General features: G+C 40.5%; 1 protein-coding gene across 1 annotated transcript; it reads right to left on the reverse strand.

The window, feature by feature from the left end:
• Positions 1 to 877: 877 nt before the first annotated feature.
• On the reverse strand, positions 878 to 18414 carry LOC126424732 (PHD finger protein rhinoceros-like). Its single transcript, XM_050087451.1, has 3 exons — positions 18358 to 18414; positions 17791 to 18126; positions 878 to 2050 (listed from the first exon to the last, which is right to left on the reverse strand). The coding sequence occupies exons 1-3, from the start codon at positions 18412 to 18414 to the stop codon at positions 878 to 880; spliced, it is 1566 nt and encodes a 521-aa protein (XP_049943408.1).
• Positions 18415 to 20383: the final 1969 nt, after the last annotated feature.

Consider the following 20383-nt stretch of genomic DNA (forward strand, 5'->3'; position numbering starts at 1 on the left):
CGCCCCTCCAATTCGCATCCTCCACCGAGGATGACACGGCGGTCGGATGGTCCCGGCAGGCCACTCGTGGCCTGAAGACGAAGTGTGTTCAAATGTAGAGGATGCCCTACTGTAAGATAACTTAATTTCAATATTCGTTCCATTTAATTGTATCAGTCACTGACTTGGAAGGACGGCGTTATAGCTTATGGCATTTATATTCTCATTTCACTGAAATATTTAACTCGTGTTGGAGCACAGTAACTCGGTGACTTCCAGGTGCGAGAAACCAACTCTCCAGTGAGGCCGTGTGAAATAGCTACGCCTTCCGACGGCTGCCATACGCGCAACGTGCAGCTGCTCTGACGGGAAGAAATGAAATCCGTGACAACCCTCCCGTCAGACAGGCATGCCCTGCGGTTTCAGGGTCAGCGCCCTTTGCACGGTACCTTTACATATTTCCGCAGTTGGGAGGTACAGAGCATACGATTCGTTCGTTTTGTCATCGAAGTAAACCTCGGAACACCTGGGAAAGGAAAATTAGGGTTTGTAATCCCATCGACGACGTGATCAGTGCAGATGGAGCACAGGTTCAGATTACGGAAGGAAGTCCTCGATGTCCTATCAAAGAAACCATCCCAGATTTGACATTAAGCGATATAGGTATATCACGGAATTCTGAGTGGCTGGACGGTGAGCTAAACTGCCGTTCTCCCAAATGAGAGCGCAGGTACAGCTGGGATCGTCACAAATTGTATTACCCCTGCTGACTGTAGAAATTTCTGAAGTCTTTCATTGAAATTATTGGTCAGTAAGAGGAGGACAGTTTTATATAGCTCGTCTGCATAAAAGCTAGTGCGAGGTGGAAGGTGGGAGTGATATGTAGTGGACCTTGTTGTCATTCTTGTTTGGCGGAGACTACCATCTCCTGAAGTTCGATGGCTTCTGCCTCGGAGACGGGGGCCACGGCATCCCTGTGGCGCAGCGCTCCCACGAAGGCGGTAACGGCGTCAGCGCTGTCGCCCTTCTGGAGGTCCTTGTCAGGTGTGTAGCGGCTGGGCACGTCCCGGCTGTTGTTGTTGTCGCGGAAGGACGCCGCCGCCAGCACGGCCCGGCTGGCGCACCTCGAGGCGGACAGCACCAGCGCGGACACGGCGGGCTCTGCGGGCGAGCCGCCGCCCTCGGAGGGCCCCCGGAGGCTCCACGTGCTGCCGCCCTGGTAGCCGGTCAGCTCCAGCACTGTGCGCCCCGAGAGCCCGTCCGCGGCGCCGCCGCGCTGGCCACCGTCGTCTGGCTCCTCTTCACTGTTGCTCGCCTTCTTTGGAGTGTCCGTCGCACTACTGTTACTGGCAAGACGATCTCTACAGCGTCTCTCTTCCGGTACGTTTGCAGCACTGGGTGTGCCTTCGACAGAGTCTACAGCTTCACTGGAAGGGTTGTCAGAACACTCCAAAGCACTTCGGAATAGGTCGACGTTTTGGCCCAGTGGAAGCTGTAAACCTTTCGAGTCACACTCGCTACAGCCTCGTGAGGGCGAACTTGGACTGCAGTCTTTAGCTTCGTTATCTGACGCAGTCTTCGACGGACTCGCCCCTGTCTGTGCCTGTTCGTGGTCAGCGTCCTCTGTGACGAGGCTGGGACACTTTTGGAGCCTTCCGCTTCCGCTCTCGTCATTCCTCGAAGAACGGGCCCCTTGCAGTGGATTGTTGCCAATAGACGTGACTCTGGTAGTGGACTCCTTGGAGTGAGTCGGGCTCGCACTCTGATCCGAAGCATTAGCCCGGCTGTCAGCTGGTGATGGTGGTGGTGGTGGTGCGTCTGTGGAGGCGTCAGACGGTCCCTTGGAGGCTGTACCCTTCTCGAAGATGACGGCGGCCGACCACTTGCGCTTCACAGTGGGTCGCTTCGCCTTGGAGGGTGGGCCCTCCTGCAGAGAGTGGACGGAGCACCCGGGGGCCAGCAGCAGGGTGTCGGCGTTGCTGCTGCCGCTGCTGCTGGTGCTGCGGTTGCTGCTGCTCTGGCCTCCAGACCTGGACTTGTCGGCTGCACCAGCTGTGGCCTCACTGGACACCTGGAAGATTTACCGTAGTACAGTTTTCAAAAGAGATGCTTTACTAAGGCAGGAACTTGTACATTCACTGACCACATAATTGAATTGTTAAAGGACAAAGTGTCACCACTTCGTGTTCTCTGCAAGATTTTGAAGGCATTTAGTCGTATAAGTCATTACTATGTGATGAAAAGTATTTGCACTCCAGTTGCAGTGCACAGTTGGCCGCTAGACGTCACTAGAGGCGTATTTGCCAGTATTAAAGCAGACGTTAGTAACCAAGAATGCATCACTCAGGAGAGCACAGTGGATAACATCGGAAGTTCACTGAAGCTTTTTGCCGATGATCCTGTGTTATATCGAGAGGTTGTAACAATGGAAAATTGTACTGAAATGCAGGAGGATCTGCAACGAATTGACGCATGATGCAGGGAATGGCAATTGAATCTCAATGTAGACAAATGAAAGGTGCTGCGAATACATAGAAAGAAAGATCCTTTATCATTTAGCTACAACATATCAGGTCAGCAACTGGAGGCAGTTAATTCCATAAATTATCTGGGAGTAGGCATTAGGAGTGATTTAAAATGAAATGATCATATAAAATTGATCGTTGGTAAAGCATATACCAGACTAAGATTCATTGGAAGAATCCTAAGGAAATGCAATCCGAAAACAAAGGAAGTAGGTTACAGTACATTTGTTCGCCCACTGCTTGAGTATTGCTCACGACTGTGGGATCCGTACCAGATAGGGTTGATAGAAGAGATAGACAAGGTCCAACGGAGAGCAGCGCGCTTCGTTACAGGATCATTTAGTAATCGCGAAAGCGTTACGGAGATGATGGATAAACTCCAGTGGAAGACTTTGCAGGAGAGACGCTCAGTAGCTCGGTACGGGCTTTTGTTGAAGTTTTGAGAACATACCTTCACCGAGGAGTCAAGCAGTATATTGCTCCCTCCTACGTATATCTCGCGAAGAGACCATGAGGATAAAATCAGAGAGATTAGAGCCCACACAGAGGCATACCGACAATCTTTCTTTCCACGAACAATATGAAACTGGAATAGAAGGGAGAACCTGTAGAGGTACTCAAGGTGCCCTCCGCCACACACCTTCAGGTGGCTTGTGGAGTATGGATGTAGATGTAGATGTACACTTTGAATGTGAACTAATCATCGGATGTCATCTGTGTAACAAATGCCTCAGGGACATTTCAGGCCTTCTAATGCTCCACAAGTCGGCTGTCGGTGACGTGACTGTAAGGTATAAACGCGAAGTCGCGGCCAACCCGAGACCAGACAGACATCATGTACTGATGGACAGGGAGCGTTGAACGCTGCAGAGAGTGGTTGTCGGAAATCCCGTCAAATCAGCAGAATGAATGATCTGTGCGTTGTGAAGTGCTTCCAGCAGTCGAGCAAGCACAGTGACCGTGAACGAGGAATCATATGGCTCAAATGGCTCTGAGCACTATGAGACTTAACATCTATGGTCATCAGTCCCGTAGAACTTAGAACTACTTAAACCTAACTAACCTAAGGACGTCACACAACACCCAGTCATCACGAGGCAAAGAAAATCCCTGACCCCGCCGGGAATCGAACCCGGGAACCCGGGCGTGGGAAGCGAGAACGCTACCGCACGACCACGAGCTGCGGACGAGGAATCATAGAATGGGGTGCAATGTCGAGCAGCTATCCACAAGCCACAGATTTCTGTAGTCACGATAAAGCGACGTTTGAGGTGATGTAAAGAGTGATGCCACTAGATATTGATTTGGAGTGGTGAATCACGCTATACCCTGTGTCAATCAGATATACTACACACATTACAGGTACTGCTAAGAGTGAAGTATGGGGGAGATAGTATTACAGCTCATGAATGTTTCTCGTGGTAGGGTATGGTCCCCTTAGTCTTCTTGAGAAAACGCTAAATTCCGAAGGATGTGATTACACTTTACAGCACTGCATACTGTGTACAGTTGAGAAACACTTTGGAGACCACGGCTGATTGTGCCAGTACGACATTACACCCTATCATAAAGTACCATTTGCAAGACAATGGTTTATGAACAATAAGATATCTGAAATGAAGTGGCCTGCCCAGAGTTTGGACCTGAACCCGTGGGATGGGTTGAGACGTCGAACCGTCTCCAAACCCCAGAGTCCAGTGTCACCACTTTCTCCGATTTCGAGTGTTGAAGAAATTGCCTGCATTCCGCCACAGCCATTGAGACGCCTTATTGAAAGCCTCCCCAGCAGAGTGCATGAAGGTGAAGTGGGGACAGACCCCATATTAATATGCACTAATAGATGGCCAGATACTTTTGATCAGATAGTGAATTTGTTAGAGAAGTTAAGTGCAGTGGATAAAAAAGTAGGCCACTGCTCAGCAGACATCACGCTGATACTGTCAAACACCATCTCTAGCATTGACGATGGCCTGGTTCGGTGAAGGTGAGTCCAGAAGTGTGTACAGGTATTCCATATATTGTAGAAGACGCTCTTCGATGATCTGATCACGCAGAGCTACTAAATTGCAGGGATGATGATGCCTAGGTTGCACTCCGTGTTCGAAATAGTCACAGTAATTTTCGGTGTAAAAGGGGTCAGGTTATTTAGTGGGCCAGTCGGTGTGCGATGCAGTGTGCCTGAGTGTTCGTCAAAAACAGGAATGTTCCTTTATATGACTCTGACTGGTGCCGTAGTCATCCTGCAAGATGGGAGGATCCATCCTCAGGTCAGAACTAAACCCATGCACTGCAGGCGAAACGCCTCCTCGGGTGTCAGCGGACACGATGCCTCGCAGGCAAAAGACGGCGACTTCATGGACGACACTATAATCTACTGTCAGCTGCTGCCCAGCTTGTGTTGCGCAGGTGACCTTTGTCGTGCCCGACTCCAAATGCCTACAGCATGTAATAACCTTTGGAAAATGGCTGTGATGTACCAGTCGTGACTTACAGCAGTTGTTCCCATCGGGTTTGAAAAAAAAAAATTGTCACTGACAAGGCATGACAGGCATCTCCGCCCTCCATCAGTGAAGTTCTGCTCAGGGCCACTGTTGGCATTTAAAACATGGCTGCAAATGTCACACCAGTTCTTGCATAGAGACTGGACATTCCTCTCTGACATGCCAAGAAACGGCGAAACTTGATTCACCCTGTTGACATGGTCAAGCAAATGGTGGCTCTTTTCTGGAGTTGTACCACACCTCCACAATGGCTCACATAACCGACTCTCACATACTCCCCGCTTCACTAACATGACATATGTCAAGGGTGGTTAACCATATAAAGGGATCACAGTTCTCTTTTATGTTGGTGAGAAATGTGTCATCCAGTCAGCATACATTTCTATGCCCTCCTGCATAGCTGAGTAGTCAACTGCGATGTGGAGGACATGGGTTCCATTCTCAGTACTGCCAGGGGTTTTTCCTTGGTGGGAGGGCTGGTACAGGGTGCATGCAGCCTCGCGAGGGTACCCGAGGAACTACTCGACTGAGCAGTAGTAGTTTCAACACCAGGAAACCCGACAACGACCCGGAGGAGACTGGTGTGCTGACCAGATGCTCCTCCATACCACTTGCAGTGATGCAAGTGACACAGGAAGACACGGCGGTCGGTCGAACCCGACTGTCCCGTCTAGTGCCAGTATGCAAATAATTTTGCTTTATATACAAGGCCCATGCAAAAAGTAAGGCCCCATCGAGTGCGAACCGGAAACCACAGGTTTGCACAGATGTGTTGGGCAGTGTCTCCAGCATGCCCGTCGATAGGCTCACGTCACTGTTTTGAGTTCTGAGCGCACAGTGAGCACTTAAATATGTCTAGAACAATAGTCTTCCGGAAAGTGCGAGAGTGTGGTGAGAGATTTCTCCTGATGTCATGCAGCCCACGTAACATAACTGTTATGCGTTTCCTTCTTTATGAAAATTTTCGGCCGCACTCTGTAGGATGTGCTTTCGATGGGAAGTATTTGATAACCGTCAATACAGCCCGTAATTGGCTCCCTCTGAGTTTTACCTCTGTTCACGTGAATTCCTGCCTATGAAGGCAAAATTTTGGACAGACAACGAGCTGTAGACAACCGTAAAGAAATGGTGGAAAGCAGAGGCGACTGCCTTGTACGACGAGCATGTGGGAAGTTGGTAGAAAGCTAAAACAAATTTCTAAGTTAGAGCGGCGACTATGTGAAGAAGCAGTTGCAAGCTGAAGCAAACTGTTACAAATACAACACTGCTGATTTCCAGTGTGATTTCCATTTCGCGACCGACCGGATCTTACTTTCCGAGTAGCCCTCCTGTTGCTATGTGGTTCATGGTGCAGCACCTGTCTGTGTTAGTTCGTGTGTAGGAACGGAATGCGGCAAGATATGCTAGGATATTTGAATGACGCGAGCAGTGACGACACATCTCTGTCACACAAATCATAATGACTGTTTTGGATGGTTCGATTGTGGGTCTGCTACTGTTATTGCTCTGATAATGATATTCTGTTTTACTTCAGTCAAGAGACACTCATTTCCACAACTAACAAAAGCATTTTTATAGCTCTGGGTGACTTTTCACTCATAAAGTATTCAGTGCATAAAATAAACTGAGAAGAATTGTGTCTTGTTCACCGACCAAAATATTACAGTAATATGTTTACGGAATTGGAAATATTAACGGTAGTCCCAGAGAACATTTATCGACTGATGAAATTTTGCTTACAAACACATTTTCACAAATGAAATGTTAGAAATGAAATGATTTGTACTTTCCTCTAGTGTTTGTATATTTGGCACAGAAATGAGTTAAATAGACAGATGTAAAACTTTTGAACGATCTGATCATGGAATTAAAATGTCTGACAAACAGCAGGCGTGGTTTGAAATGTAGCTGAAACTTGATTATTGTTAATAGCTCATCCTGCTACGGTGGAATTCCACAACAGGAAAACTGATTAAATTATAAACGTGTAGATTAGCCGTATGTAGCCATACAAACAAGTGTTTTTCGTGGTAGCCATATGACTATCGAGAAAGTGAAAGAAATGGAAAACTTCAGAATAATTAAAAACAGTTAACTCCCTTTTTAGTAGTTTTTTTACTATACAATGTACATTTCAAAGTGAAGGTTTTGAAAATAAATGTTCTGGGTTCAGTCTCAGTCCCTTACACAGTTTCGATCTATCAGGGAGTTTCAATCTAGCTACAGTCCTAGACACATTTACGTTGGCATAAATGTAATAGCAGTATACTTTAATTACATTCCTGCAGCAGATATAAGCTATCCATTTATTTGAAATTGATTGCCAATCCGCTCTCAACTGTAGATTTCTTATAATTAAGAAATTAATCATCACCACCACCTTCCACATCATGGAGTAGGCCGCACAGTCTGCTCTGGAGACCATCTCGTCCTCGGCCATCCAGTGTACTCGTAGTTCAAGGAGATTAGGAGCAGATGATCTCGCTCCATTCTTTCTAATTCGGTACACCAGTTGAGTGTTTAACTTTTAATTTTGCTATCCAAATTGAATATCTGTAGCTCTTGTCTTATCTCTATATTTCATATTCTGTCTTTCAGTGACTGCCCTGAAGAATTTCATATCACAAGACAACTGTCCAGTCCGAAATGTCAAAACCTGCCCTCACGTTTTTATACGAGAAGAAAACAGCAAAAGAAATGCACTGTCAAAATTTTAGCTGCTAAGATACACCCAAAGAATGAAACGAAATTTGACAAATTCGAAGCTCGCCAGGCGGCTGGTGAAATATACCTCCTTCTCGTAATTTTAGCGGACAGCGCATGCACAACACCGTAAGCACAGGAATTTGTAACTCATTTAATATAAGCAATAATTATTAGTTTCCTTACACTGCATTAATTTTCTTTGTGTTTCCTTCGTTATATGCCTGCTAATAGCATCTGTCTTAGAGTGCGTTCCAGAGTTTCACAGTAATGTGGAATATAATTATGGTTTTCAACATTGAAAAGATTAGAACATTACGACCACCTGCTTAATAAGTTGTTGGTCTCTCTTTGGAACGCCATACGTCACTGATTCTGCGTATCATGGATCCGACAATTTGTTTGTAGGTTTGTGGAGAAACGTCGCACCAGATGTCCACGCATACCTTGTGTCATTAAAGAACGGGCCGCTGATTTGTGGACGTGGTGATGGCGCCTGATACGACCCGAATGGGTTCAATTGGATTCACATCAAGTGAATTTCGTGGCCAAGACGACAATGCGAGTACACTGTCATATTCTTCAAACCACAGTAGCACGGTTTAGGCTTTGAGACACGGACAGTTATACAGCTGAATGATGACATCGCCGGCGTTGAGGACATCAAGCACGAAGTGGCGCAGGTGGTCCACAGCTGCCAGTGGGTGTTCGATTACTACCACAGGTCCCACGCGAGCACAGGAGAAGTTCTCCCGTAGCATAACACTGCTCCCACCAGCCTCTGTCCGAGGCGCGCTGCACGTTTCGAACCGCCGTTCGCGTGGATCTCGGCGATTGTGGAGACGACCATCGACCTGGTGTGACAAAAATGAGATTCATCCGGCGAGGCGAACGTTTCCATTGGTCGACGGTTGAATCCCGGTGGTCCCGTGCCCACTACTGTCGCAATTGACGATGTCGTTGGGTCGACATGTGGGCACGTAGGTGTGGTCTCTTGCACAGCTCCGCGTTCAACAATGTACGATGAACGGTGTGCTCCGAAACACTTGTGCGCGCACCACCACTCTACCCTCTCGGCAGAGATTCCACAGATCGCCTTCTATCTTGCTTTACAGAGCAGACCATCCTCCGAACCCCACGTTCTGTGAAGAGTCGTGAACGTCCAACCACTTATCACCCAGTGGTAGTTTCATTGTTGTTCTACCATTTTCCACAGATACTCACAACAGTAGCACGTGAACATTCGACCAGTTACGTAGTTTTCGAAGTACTCGTTCAAAGGCTCTGCGTAAAAACAGTATCGCCTTCGTTAAAGTTGCTGATGTAGATTTCCCCATTTTCGGCACATGTCTTCGCTAGAATGATTCTTCATCCCTGTTTGACCGACCCGTATACTTTTGTTACCGCGTCACGCTCCCGCAATTCTCTCATCTCTAATGTTCTGGCTTAGCACTGTATGTGATATTTATTTCTTAATTTATTGGACGTTCATTCCAGAGATGTCCACATGTTGTTAGAAATTGTGTAAACACTCGAAAAAACCGGAAATAACTATGACGATTTATGAAGTGAGGTTCGTAAGATTACTGTTTTACGAATTGAAGATCTGAACGTAAACCCAGTACCTTCCTAGTACAAATAAAACTGAACAATGATAGCTTTTAGCTACAAAGAAAAGTCTCTATATTTTCCTTTAAACAAATGAGGAAGGAAGTGCTTGGAGTTAAGCAGAGTGCAAAGCTGGTTTGTTTTAGTAAAATCTGAACGTGAGTTTTATCAGTTGAAGGAAGATATACACGAATTACGAAATATGGCCCAAAAATAAACTCACAAAAGTTGAGAGAAAAGTTATTGGAAAGATTTCTAAATTGAATGCAGCGTTAGGCAGGGAGATATATGATACTGGGCCCTCTCAATTACAAGTGAGGCGAACACTGCTGATTTCCAGGCTTCTTCGATTTGATTAATCAGATTTAGGCAGTTACGAGGGCGTGCTGAGAAGTAAAGCTTCCGTATTTTTTATGTGAAAACTATTAAAGCTTTGTAAACAGAACGTTATTAACGGTCTCCATCTGTTTTCTTCATGTCTTCGTATCTGCAACTCTTTGCCACAAGAGGGCTCCAGATTGCAGCATGCAACACGGCGGAATGTAACGCAACTATGTCGGTGCGTGAGAAACAGCATGCTGTAATCGAGTTTCGAATTCGAAGACTTCGTCCACGTGTATGGCACCCTCTCCTTCAGTGTTGTAATGTCAAAACACACGAGCGCTACAGCGTCCAGAACAATCCGACGCCTCGGGTTCACAGTCATCGATAATCCCACATACAGCCCCGACTTGGCCACATCCGAATTTCACCTGTTTCCCTAATTTAATGAACACCTTTGAGGACTTCACTTTGACAACGATGAAACAATGCAAGCAGAGGTCATGTTGTGGCTCTGTCAACAAAATCAAACATTGTACAGAGACGGCATCAAGAAAGCGAACTCTCGTTGGAAGAAATGTGTTTGCTGCCTGGGTAACTATGTTGAGAAATTTCAACAAAGTGAACTCTCCTTTGAAGAAATGTGTTTGCCGTTGTTAATAACGTTTGTTTATTTAAAATGTTTTATGGGTTTTGCATAAAAATCCGGAGGCATTACTTTTCAGCACGCCTTTTTATTTGATAAAGTACTAGTAGGTCGCAAAATTGCGAAGTTTTCTTCAAGTGATAGCGTAGTTGAGATGTCGTTAACAGATAACACTGTACAGAAATTCGTAACTGACGTGAAGAAAGAGGTTTTTGTTGTATCCTAAAACACCGTATATAAAACCAATCAGTGAAGTTTCGTGCAAGAACAGCGTGGAAAGAGCACTTTCTCATTTCGAGGGAGAAAATTATGGTGGAACTAATGAATGCTATGACACACGCAAATTAACATAAAAAATTAAATAAAGGACTGTTTGGTTGCAAAAATCTTGTAAACGACACAGTAGAATCTGGGAAAATTGGAGAGAATAATTTATGCATAGTCAGTCCGCATCACAACGTTTTACGAATTTGACGAGGTATGTGTGCTACACAGCAAAGTATCCAGAACAACAGCCACAACAGTTTATTATTGTTTTCCAATTCTGTCTGGATGAAACTGGTAATTACTGTGAAGTGCGCGAATGCATTAAGTTATTCTTTATCTGGTGTGCCTCTTATAAGGAAAACGTTTGTTTTCGTCACCCAGAAGCCACGTCTTATTTCTGGGGTGACTACAGGGAATAAACAAGGAACTGCTTCATTGTTAGTTAAATACAAATAGTACATTGATGAGAGTTATTTGGCATAGATCTTACCCCAAGTAAAAATTTCTGGTTACAAACCAAGAATCTAATTTTGAGTTTTATCTAATTTATCACCATTTGTAAAGATTTTAGTGTACCGATCTGGAAGAGTAATTTTATATTTTTATTTAAAAGTAATAAAACTTTTTCTCCAAATTTAGTTTTTGAAATTTCAGTTTCGAAATGATGTAAGATACATGTTTTTTACTTCTGATAATTTAGTGAACACCTCTTAACAGCCACCTCCATAACTGTTAAGTTCAGGTAATAGATTTTCAATACTACCATTTGTGGACATTTTAAATTATATATAAAAAAAATTAAAGCTGAAAAATTTGGACAATGTTTTAATTTTTGAGGAACTAAAGTATTAAGTTTCTATAAATTTTAAATTATAGAGCAAAGCAGTCAGTCGTCCTTTTCTGTAGGTTTTATTTGGCAGATCCAGATTTCAGCTAGTGCCTAGCTATTATCAGTGTACTATTTTCTAGTCTCAATACACATCAGTTCCCTGTTGTTCAGTCACAGTTCTTTGAATACTTTTAGTTTGATCATCTTCAGTTTTTTGAAAATATTTCAAATGGAAATGAAAATAATAAGTAAAAATTTCTTTAATTTTTTATAATTTTTCATTGATTTATTTAGAAATTTTCAGTTAGCACTCTGTGTGGTCAATCATATGTTAAATTCTTTTTACCATACATGATAACACATGCAACTGTATGATTTGGAATGTTTTCATTAAAGAATACACATAATTTCATTGTTGTTTTTTTGAGCAGTTAAAAGAAATACTCTTCTAGATGTATTAATTACATAAACAGGATAATTTTTAGTAAAATTGAATGGACTTACATTTACACCATTATTTGAGTTATTCTTTTAAGACCTCTAAGGGATTCATAAGCTTTTAAGAAGTTATGTGGTGATTCAAGATTCCATTATTCTTGAAGAAAAACTTCAGTTCTTCCATTTTTAACATAGATATTTTGTAATTTAACATGATCAAATAAAAAGGAATCATGTAATAGATTATTTTTCTATTAGTTTGGAAAAGAGCGAAAATAAGGTAAGGCATGACGAATTCTGTAGAATTATAATAATTAGTAGTATCTAATTCTAAATTTCTGTTCCCCTGTAAACCAGAAAATTATATTGTTTGTAGTCCGAAGAAAGATATTGGAATTTTTTGATTTTTTTTGTCTTTTTCGCTCTAATTCAAGTGAATATTCTGGTTCACATTCAACAACAGGAACACAAACTTCCATACTTTCAACAACAATTTTAACCTTTTTTTGGAAGTGTGGAATTATCATTTTCTGCAGTCCAATGAAGAATTGAATCTTCTTGATCTTTTCTCAGACTGCAAGTAAACTGACCTTCAAACATTATTTCTTTATAATCTTTAAAAATCCACCAAATAATTCTAAAGGATAAATAACTTCATTTTGTTTGGTTTTAATTTTTTCGTTGTTAAGAATATGTTCTTCCATATTTAGTACATTCAAAAGGGAAGAAGTTAAATAAAACAGAGTTCAAGAAGAAATAAAAGGATGTTCGATTCTAAATAAAATATCATTTCTTTTTTTAATTGCAATAACACCATACAATTTCAAAACATCATTATGAGTTAGTGTAGTACTTGATTTATAATCATATGCATAAAAATCAGTTCCATCTGTGTGAATAACTTCAAAAGTCATATAAAGTTCCGAAAAATTAGGATGAATCCAACCTTCACCAATATTAATTTCTGTTTCCTTGTAAGAAGATATAAATTGATAACTTTTGATTCAGTTTATGATTTATTAAGGAAAGAATTTATTAATTCATTTCTAAAACAACTGATACATAAAAACAATTCAAGTCAAGTAAATTATCATTTTCATCAGTTGTAGTTATTTCTGAATTTGGAATAAAATAAAAAATTGGAATTTTTATAGGATGATTTGGCTTATAAATTATTGCACTACTCAACTCAGAATTAGGTTTAAATGAAGCAAAGTTATTAGTTTCTTGATGAAAATGATCATTACATTTAACAAACATCCCATAGGCCAAATAAAAATTGACATTAATTAGTTCAAATGAAATAATTTTAGAAACATATTTAGCAAACATTTATTCATTAGGTTCAATAATTTGATTTCTAAAACCTAAAATCAATCTGCTACCTTCTTTATCCATAAATAATTAAACATCACTTTCAGTAACATCTCTATTTAAAAATTCATCTTCTTTAATATGAACAATTCTGCCTTTTTCGATTGAATAAATTTTTCTAAATGTTTCAAACTAGATTCACCAACAGAAATTTCTATTGTTTCTTCATGGTAATTTAATTTATGTTCTGAAAATCTTACTATTCCTGCATCACAGTAATATTTATTACCTTATGATGGAATATTAAGAGTTAAAGAAGTTGATTGAAAACAAACTAGTTAAACACTTTTAGAAGTTTCTCTTATTGGACGAATTGATCATTTTTCCAGACTTAAGAATTATCACTCAATTCAAATAATCTAGTCATTTGTATTAGTAGAAATTATATAAATAAATGAACGACTGGGAACAATAACTAAGAATTCAAAAAAGAAACATAGAAATAAACATGGTAAACTTTTACCTAATTTAAATTGATGTGCAGTCATTGGACCAAGTAGATGTGGATAAACAACATTAATGAGTGGTAATTATATTTCAGCACCTGGCTGGTTAAACTGGGAAAAATTTAATTACTTGTAAGTTTATTCAAAAAGTTTAGAGGAACCAAAAAGGGTGGAATAAATGTGAAAAATTGGAGATAAAATTAATGAAAAATTGTTGATTTTATTGAAAATAATGATGAAATTATTCCATTAGATGAATGTGAAATAAATTCAGTTGGAGTTTTTGATGATTTCATACTTGAATATCAACATATAGTTGAGAATATTTTAGTAGAGGAAGACAAAAGGTTATTGTTTTTATTGAAGTCTAACATATTCAAAAATTCCAAAACAGTTAGAAATAATTTTCTTAAATATCTTTAGACAATATGATACAAATTTAAATTATATTTATGATGAATTTTTTGGTGACAAAGTTTGATGAGTTTAAAGAAATATGTAGTAAATGTTGGAATAAAGATAAATATAGTTTCATTACAATAGATATAACAAGAAAAATTCATGAAGATAGATATAGAGAAGAGATTAAGAATTTTTTTAACATTGAACATAAATTTTGAACATATATGCTGAACAATAAAATAAAAAGCCATTATCTCATTTTTTATTCGTAATAAATTTTTGCAAAATTCGATCCCAAACTGCTCAAAAAGCCAAATGCAATATGAAAATAAAAAAACAATCAAAAGAAGAGATTGAGAAATGGAAAAACTACCAAGAACAGAATATGAAAAATATGGAAAAGATCAATCCCTTATCAATAAAATAGAAAAAGTTAATCAAGGAATTGTACTATTATGAGAAGAAGTTCTAAAACCAACTGAAAAAAATAGATTAGTTGGAAAAAGTATGGTTTCTCATAATGAACTCTAATTAGAAGAATATAATGATATTTCAAGAATTAAACATTACAAAAGTGATTAAAGAGATTATGTATTATATGAATCAGAACACAGGATGTATTAGAGAACTATGAAGAAGAGACTAAATTAAGAACAAGACATTTACTGTAAAATAATAATGGACAGTGATGTTGAAAAAATAAATATAAGCGAAAAATGTTAGAATTTGTTAATTACAGGAAAGATAATATTTTTGGATTTAGACCTGTTGGTGAATTTAAATATGTTGGCAAATTAATACCTGTAAATTTCGATGGTGATAAATTAAAAATTGGTGGAAAAGAATGTGAAGGAACAGATGGATCAATGATACTTTCAACTAAAAAGAAATAACTATAGTTGATTTCGCACCAGAGTTTGATTCTCCCAATTTGTTAAATGAAACAACAAGTTTATGGTGACTGGTAACAGTAAACTTGTTTTTCATTTAATGTCAATAACAGTCACAGTAAAGCCTAACCTAAAAGATTCGCATTTAAAGTTAATCTCCCAATTTACAAAATTGTTACAATTGTATTCGATTCAAATGAAAGCAATTCAGATAAAATAAAATGAAGTAGAGGAAATAAATGTAATAAGACTATATTCCCAGTTCTTCAGGAAGAAATCTTGATGGTTCATTAGCAAAAGTTGGTGAAGGTTTAGTAAAGAAATATTCAGAAATACCAATTGTATATGTTTGGATAGATGATGTTCGAAACTTAATTGATAGATTAGCAGATATTCATGGTAAAGAATTATCAGGAAATAAACATAATCATAACGAAAAATTTGGAATAACACAAATGTTAATTAACAAATTTAGTGATTTTGTTATTAATGATCACAAAGGAATTCCTTTTTAATAAGATTTTTGAGTAATTTACCATATACATTTTCGAAAAGTGAAAAATATAGAAAAAAGTTTAGTTAATACTTTGTTTAACAAATCACCATTCGAAATGCATATTCCACACTATCGATTATGTGGCCTGAAACCAGATTAGAAGAAAGATTAGGTAGAGGAGATCAAGGAATTAATCCAATCGATGAAGGATGTAATGAAATAATTAGAAGAAAGGTATGAAGCTGATAAGGAAATTCAAATAGCTGCAAAAGGAAGAATGCATGCTAGTGATGCATCATTAAGTAAAAAAATAGCAGCAGCTGCTTTTAGAGGAATTATGTATGGGAAACAAAAAGGAGGAAGGGATATAAATGCTGCACCAGCTGAAGCAGGCTTAAGCCTGTGGCTTGATAAAAAAGGATAGGGTTTATAAAATTCTTTATTATTCTTTATCTGTATAAATTGTTAACTTATCAATTAATCATACTTTGTTGCCAGTGGCAAAACTAAACCAAAATCAATTAAATTTAAACTCAATAATGTGCAATTAAATATTTTTGAATAATTTTTAACTGATGTTCTCAAAAGAAACAAAGAGAAAAAACTGATGGAAATAGCTTCATTAACTACTCCTGTTGTGAAAAATGTTGTTGAATATATAAAAAACAAAAAGTTAAAATATGAAAGTGGATGTTTACCATTATTATTAAATGCATTACCTTATTTAGCAACAATTGGTTCACTTGATGGTGAAACTGCAGCAATTGCAAATGCAGTTACAAGTTAGAAAAAAGACATAATTTGGAAATGGAGAGACATGAAAAGGAGTAAAACGAATTTCAAAGAAATAATCAATAAATTTAATAAACCTTTACATGATTTTGACATAGAAGAATTAGTTAAACAACTGAAAATTAAAGATTTTTGTGGTGTTTTATAATTGATGAATTACCCAATGAACCAAAAAATTTAGAATGTGGAAAAATAAATTTAGATGCTTCTGATAATGTTGGAACTGGCTGGGTTTGTTATAAAAATCAAGAAATAAAATTTGTTTTTGATTCATGTGGAGGAAATATTCTAAAATAACTAGTTAACTATCTGAGAAAAATTGGTCTTTACTACAATATCAAAAGGATAGAAAAGTTCAGTGAAGTAATTTGTGGACATTTGTGTTTATTTGTTTTGAAACTATTGTGTATGAATTATAAGTTTAATGATAATTTAAATTTATTAAATGGGCACTTTTGAAAGTAAGGTGCAGTCTTAAGGTCATACAATTAATTGCCAGATGAATTTAGAAACCATAGAAGATCAATATGAAGCAAAAATAGAAAGTTGAATTAAACAATTCCTTAAAGAATTACTTCTCGTTTTTAAGCTAACTGAAGGACATATTGATCTTAGATGTAGTAGAATTGGGGATGTAACTGACACAATAAATGGTTACGATACTGTTACTAATCAGTATCTAGAAGAAGAATGTTACAGAATCTGAATATGCAAATATTTTAACATAGTTGAAGAGTTATGTCAGTAAAACAGATTTCTCATTTCTTAAATGACTTACATAATCTTAATGAAAAAAGTATATGATGAACAATATATATATATATATATATATATATATATATATATATATATATATATATATATATATTTGTACTGAGAAATTGTCACCAGAAGGCATATTGACATTGGCAGTCAAAGTTATTGAGTTTCCACGTGAAAATGACCGAAACTAGTAGTGCCATGCAAATCAAACGACAACTGAAGGTTTTGATCATGAATTTCAATGATTATTTATCAGCTGATTCCAGCTGCTTCCCCCTATATGCAAACATAATATGATGGGTAGTCCTGTTGATTTATAAAGCTTCACCCTCAACTCCTTTCTGTCTTTATACCTATGGATTGTTCCAGTTATTTGTTTAAATTTGCAAACTTCTCTTTGTCATGATATGTTGTTAGGGGTATTCATATCCGAGATATTCAAAAATGGACTTAGTTTGCTACTTAACTCAGTTTTAGATTTTTTTTTTTCCCCAGATATACCATTATTTGTTATTTAAGTGGAGGCATTGCGAGTCAATATTCTTCTGCTGTATGTTGTAAGATGTAAATCATCTCGTGTGTGATGCACAATAGCTACACGGTTTGCATACGAAATCTGAGTTGTCCCTGCACTACACTCGTAACGTGGCCGTGGAAGAGCCGGGGGCAGAAACCGGAATGAATCTGATTGTGTAATGTAGGTCGTTACCCGGAGGAAAGAAAGAACGTACTGCCGACCACGTAACATCGCCGCCAGTTAGACTACTACATTTTTTTCGGTGGTGACGCGGACGTCCCAGAGCGCACACACCTTGCTGGACTCGCCCCTGGCGTGGACCTGGCTGGCGGCGGCGAGCTGCGGCGGCAGGGGCAGGCCGGAGGCGGCGGTGGCGGCGGCGGCGGCCTTCTGCTGGTGGAGGAGCAGGTGGTGCTGGGCGAGCGCGTCCTGGTGCAGCAGCAGCGTGGAGGAGGCGGCGGCCGACACGGCCAGCAGCGTCGTGGTGGCGCCGACGCCCGCGGCGCCCAGCCCGCTGTGCGAGCAGCCGCGCGTCGGGCTGACGAACGTCACCTCCTGGCCCGCCTCCGCCGACTGCGCCCCCCCAGCCGGCGTACGCACCCCCAGCAGCCGCCGCCAGGCCGACCGGAACTGCGGGCCGACACACACACACACACGTCAGCGGTCAGCCGTACTCTTAGCGAGACCGCCGGTGGGGCAGACACTCGACCGTGAGGAACGGCCCCATTTATATGTAGCAAGGCAGGAGTGGTCGAAACACTGAAGTGTAAGGCACAGTGTCATTTATGTGTAACAAGAACAAGAACGTGCAAACATGCACTCTGAGCTTCCTTACTACTCTATCCACCACAATACACTCACAGTTTCAGCAACATTCTTCTTGCATGAGCCATCTAATTCCCCAAACAATAACAACATATTGGGTGATCAAAAAGTCAGTATAAATTAGAAAACTTAATAAACGACGGAATAATGTAGATAGAGAGGTACAAATTGACACACATGCTTGGAATGACATGGGGTTTTACTAGAACAAAAAAAAAAAAAAAAAACAAAGCTCACAAAATGTCCGACAGATGGCGTGGACAGCAAATCGTCAGTGACTGCACATGACAATCGTGTATAAAAGGAGCTGTAATGAGAAAGAGAATCAGATGCGCCAGCAGTCGCAGTATGTTGACGTTACCTGAAAAGGCGCTTTTAGTAAAGCTGATTATCAGAATGGGGAAGGTGCTAGTTCAGCGTTACGGTCCTATCGCCATAGGAAGGGGTTTCGAACGGGTAAAGGTCCGTTCACAACTGCAGCTGTGGCGAGAATGATTTCGAAGTTCGAAGCCACGGGTTGTTTGTACGATAGACCCCGTAGTGGCCGACCGAGCACAAGGCGTAATGCTGCTGAGACAGTTCAGGAAGAAATGGAGGCTGTAGCGGGTTCGTCTATGCATGGGGAAGTCAGCGCTCATGCAGTCACACGTTGCACCGGCATTCCATGCACTACTGTTTGGTTGGCACTGTGGTGTACCCTCCGATGCTATCCGTACAAAATCCATCTGCATCATGGCGATTTAGTGAAGCGGAGAGCATTTGCGGTGTGGGCGTTTCAAAAGATGGCGGAAGATGACGATTGGTTGAGTAACGTGTTGTGGACCGATGAAGCTCATTTCACGTTCCGAGGGTCTGTCAACGCCCACAACTACAGAATTTGGGCTACCGAAAATCCTAGAACTGTCGTGGAAACTCCATTTCACGACGAGAAAGTCACGGTATGGGTTGGATTTACCACATCTACCGTTATCGGGCCTTTTTTCTTCGAGAAAATGCGTCATTCTGGTATTGTAACTGCTACCGTGACGGGTGAGAGGTACGCCGATATGTTACAGAATCCCATCATCCCCAGGCTGGCTGAAAAACACCTGCTGGAACGTACGATGTTTATGCAGGATGGCGCTGCACCCCATATTGCTAGCCGCGTGAAAGATCTCGTTTGGTGATGATCGTGTGCTCAGCCGCCACTTTCATCATGCTTGGCCTTCCACGTCCCCAGACTTCAGTCCGTGCGATTATTGGCTTTGGGGTTACCTGAAGTCGCAAGTGTATCGTGATCGACCGACATCTCCAGGGATGCTGAAAGACAACATCCGACGCAAATGCCTAACCGTAACTCCGGACCGGATTTACATTGCTGTTCACAATATTATTCCTCGACTACAGCTATTGTTGAGGAATGATGGTGGACATATTGAGCATTTCCAGTATAGAACATCATCTTTGCTTTGTCTTACTTTGTTATGCTAATTATTGCTATTCTGATCAGATGAAGCAGCATCGGTCGGACATTTTTTGAACTTTTGTATTTTTTTTTGTTCTAATAAAACCCCATGTCATTCCAAGCATGTGTGTCAATTTGTACCTCTCTATCTGCATTATTCCGTGATTTATTCAGTTTTCAAATTTATACTGACTTTTTGATCACCCGGTATTTGAGACAACTGTCCAGATGTAGTGCCGTGATGCAGTCACAACACTCGGTGACAGGACGTAGCCCAATGATCAGTATGTTTGAGAGGTGTTTGGGGAGCACAGTTTCGGCTCCTAGCAACTCCGGAAATATTTCTGCGGTGAGAGGACTGGGAAATCCGTGCACGCAATCTGGTGAGGCGAATTGAGCAGCTTCACGGATGACAAATAGTGGCTCTGGGGTTCAGAAAGCTCACGACGGCCGGGAAAGTGGTGCACTGAGCCGAGGACACCCGTCCCCCATTCGAGTGACGACACTGGCAGATGATCCACACCAGTCAATAGGCGGCGTGCAGCGTCAAGGATCCGATTGTGTACTTCAAAGTACTTGATCGAAATGAATTGATCAGCAAAATGCTGTGACCCTGCT

This window comes from Schistocerca serialis, chromosome 10 (assembly GCF_023864345.2).
Source record: "Schistocerca serialis cubense isolate TAMUIC-IGC-003099 chromosome 10, iqSchSeri2.2, whole genome shotgun sequence".
Classification (NCBI taxonomy): domain Eukaryota; kingdom Metazoa; phylum Arthropoda; class Insecta; order Orthoptera; family Acrididae; genus Schistocerca; species Schistocerca serialis.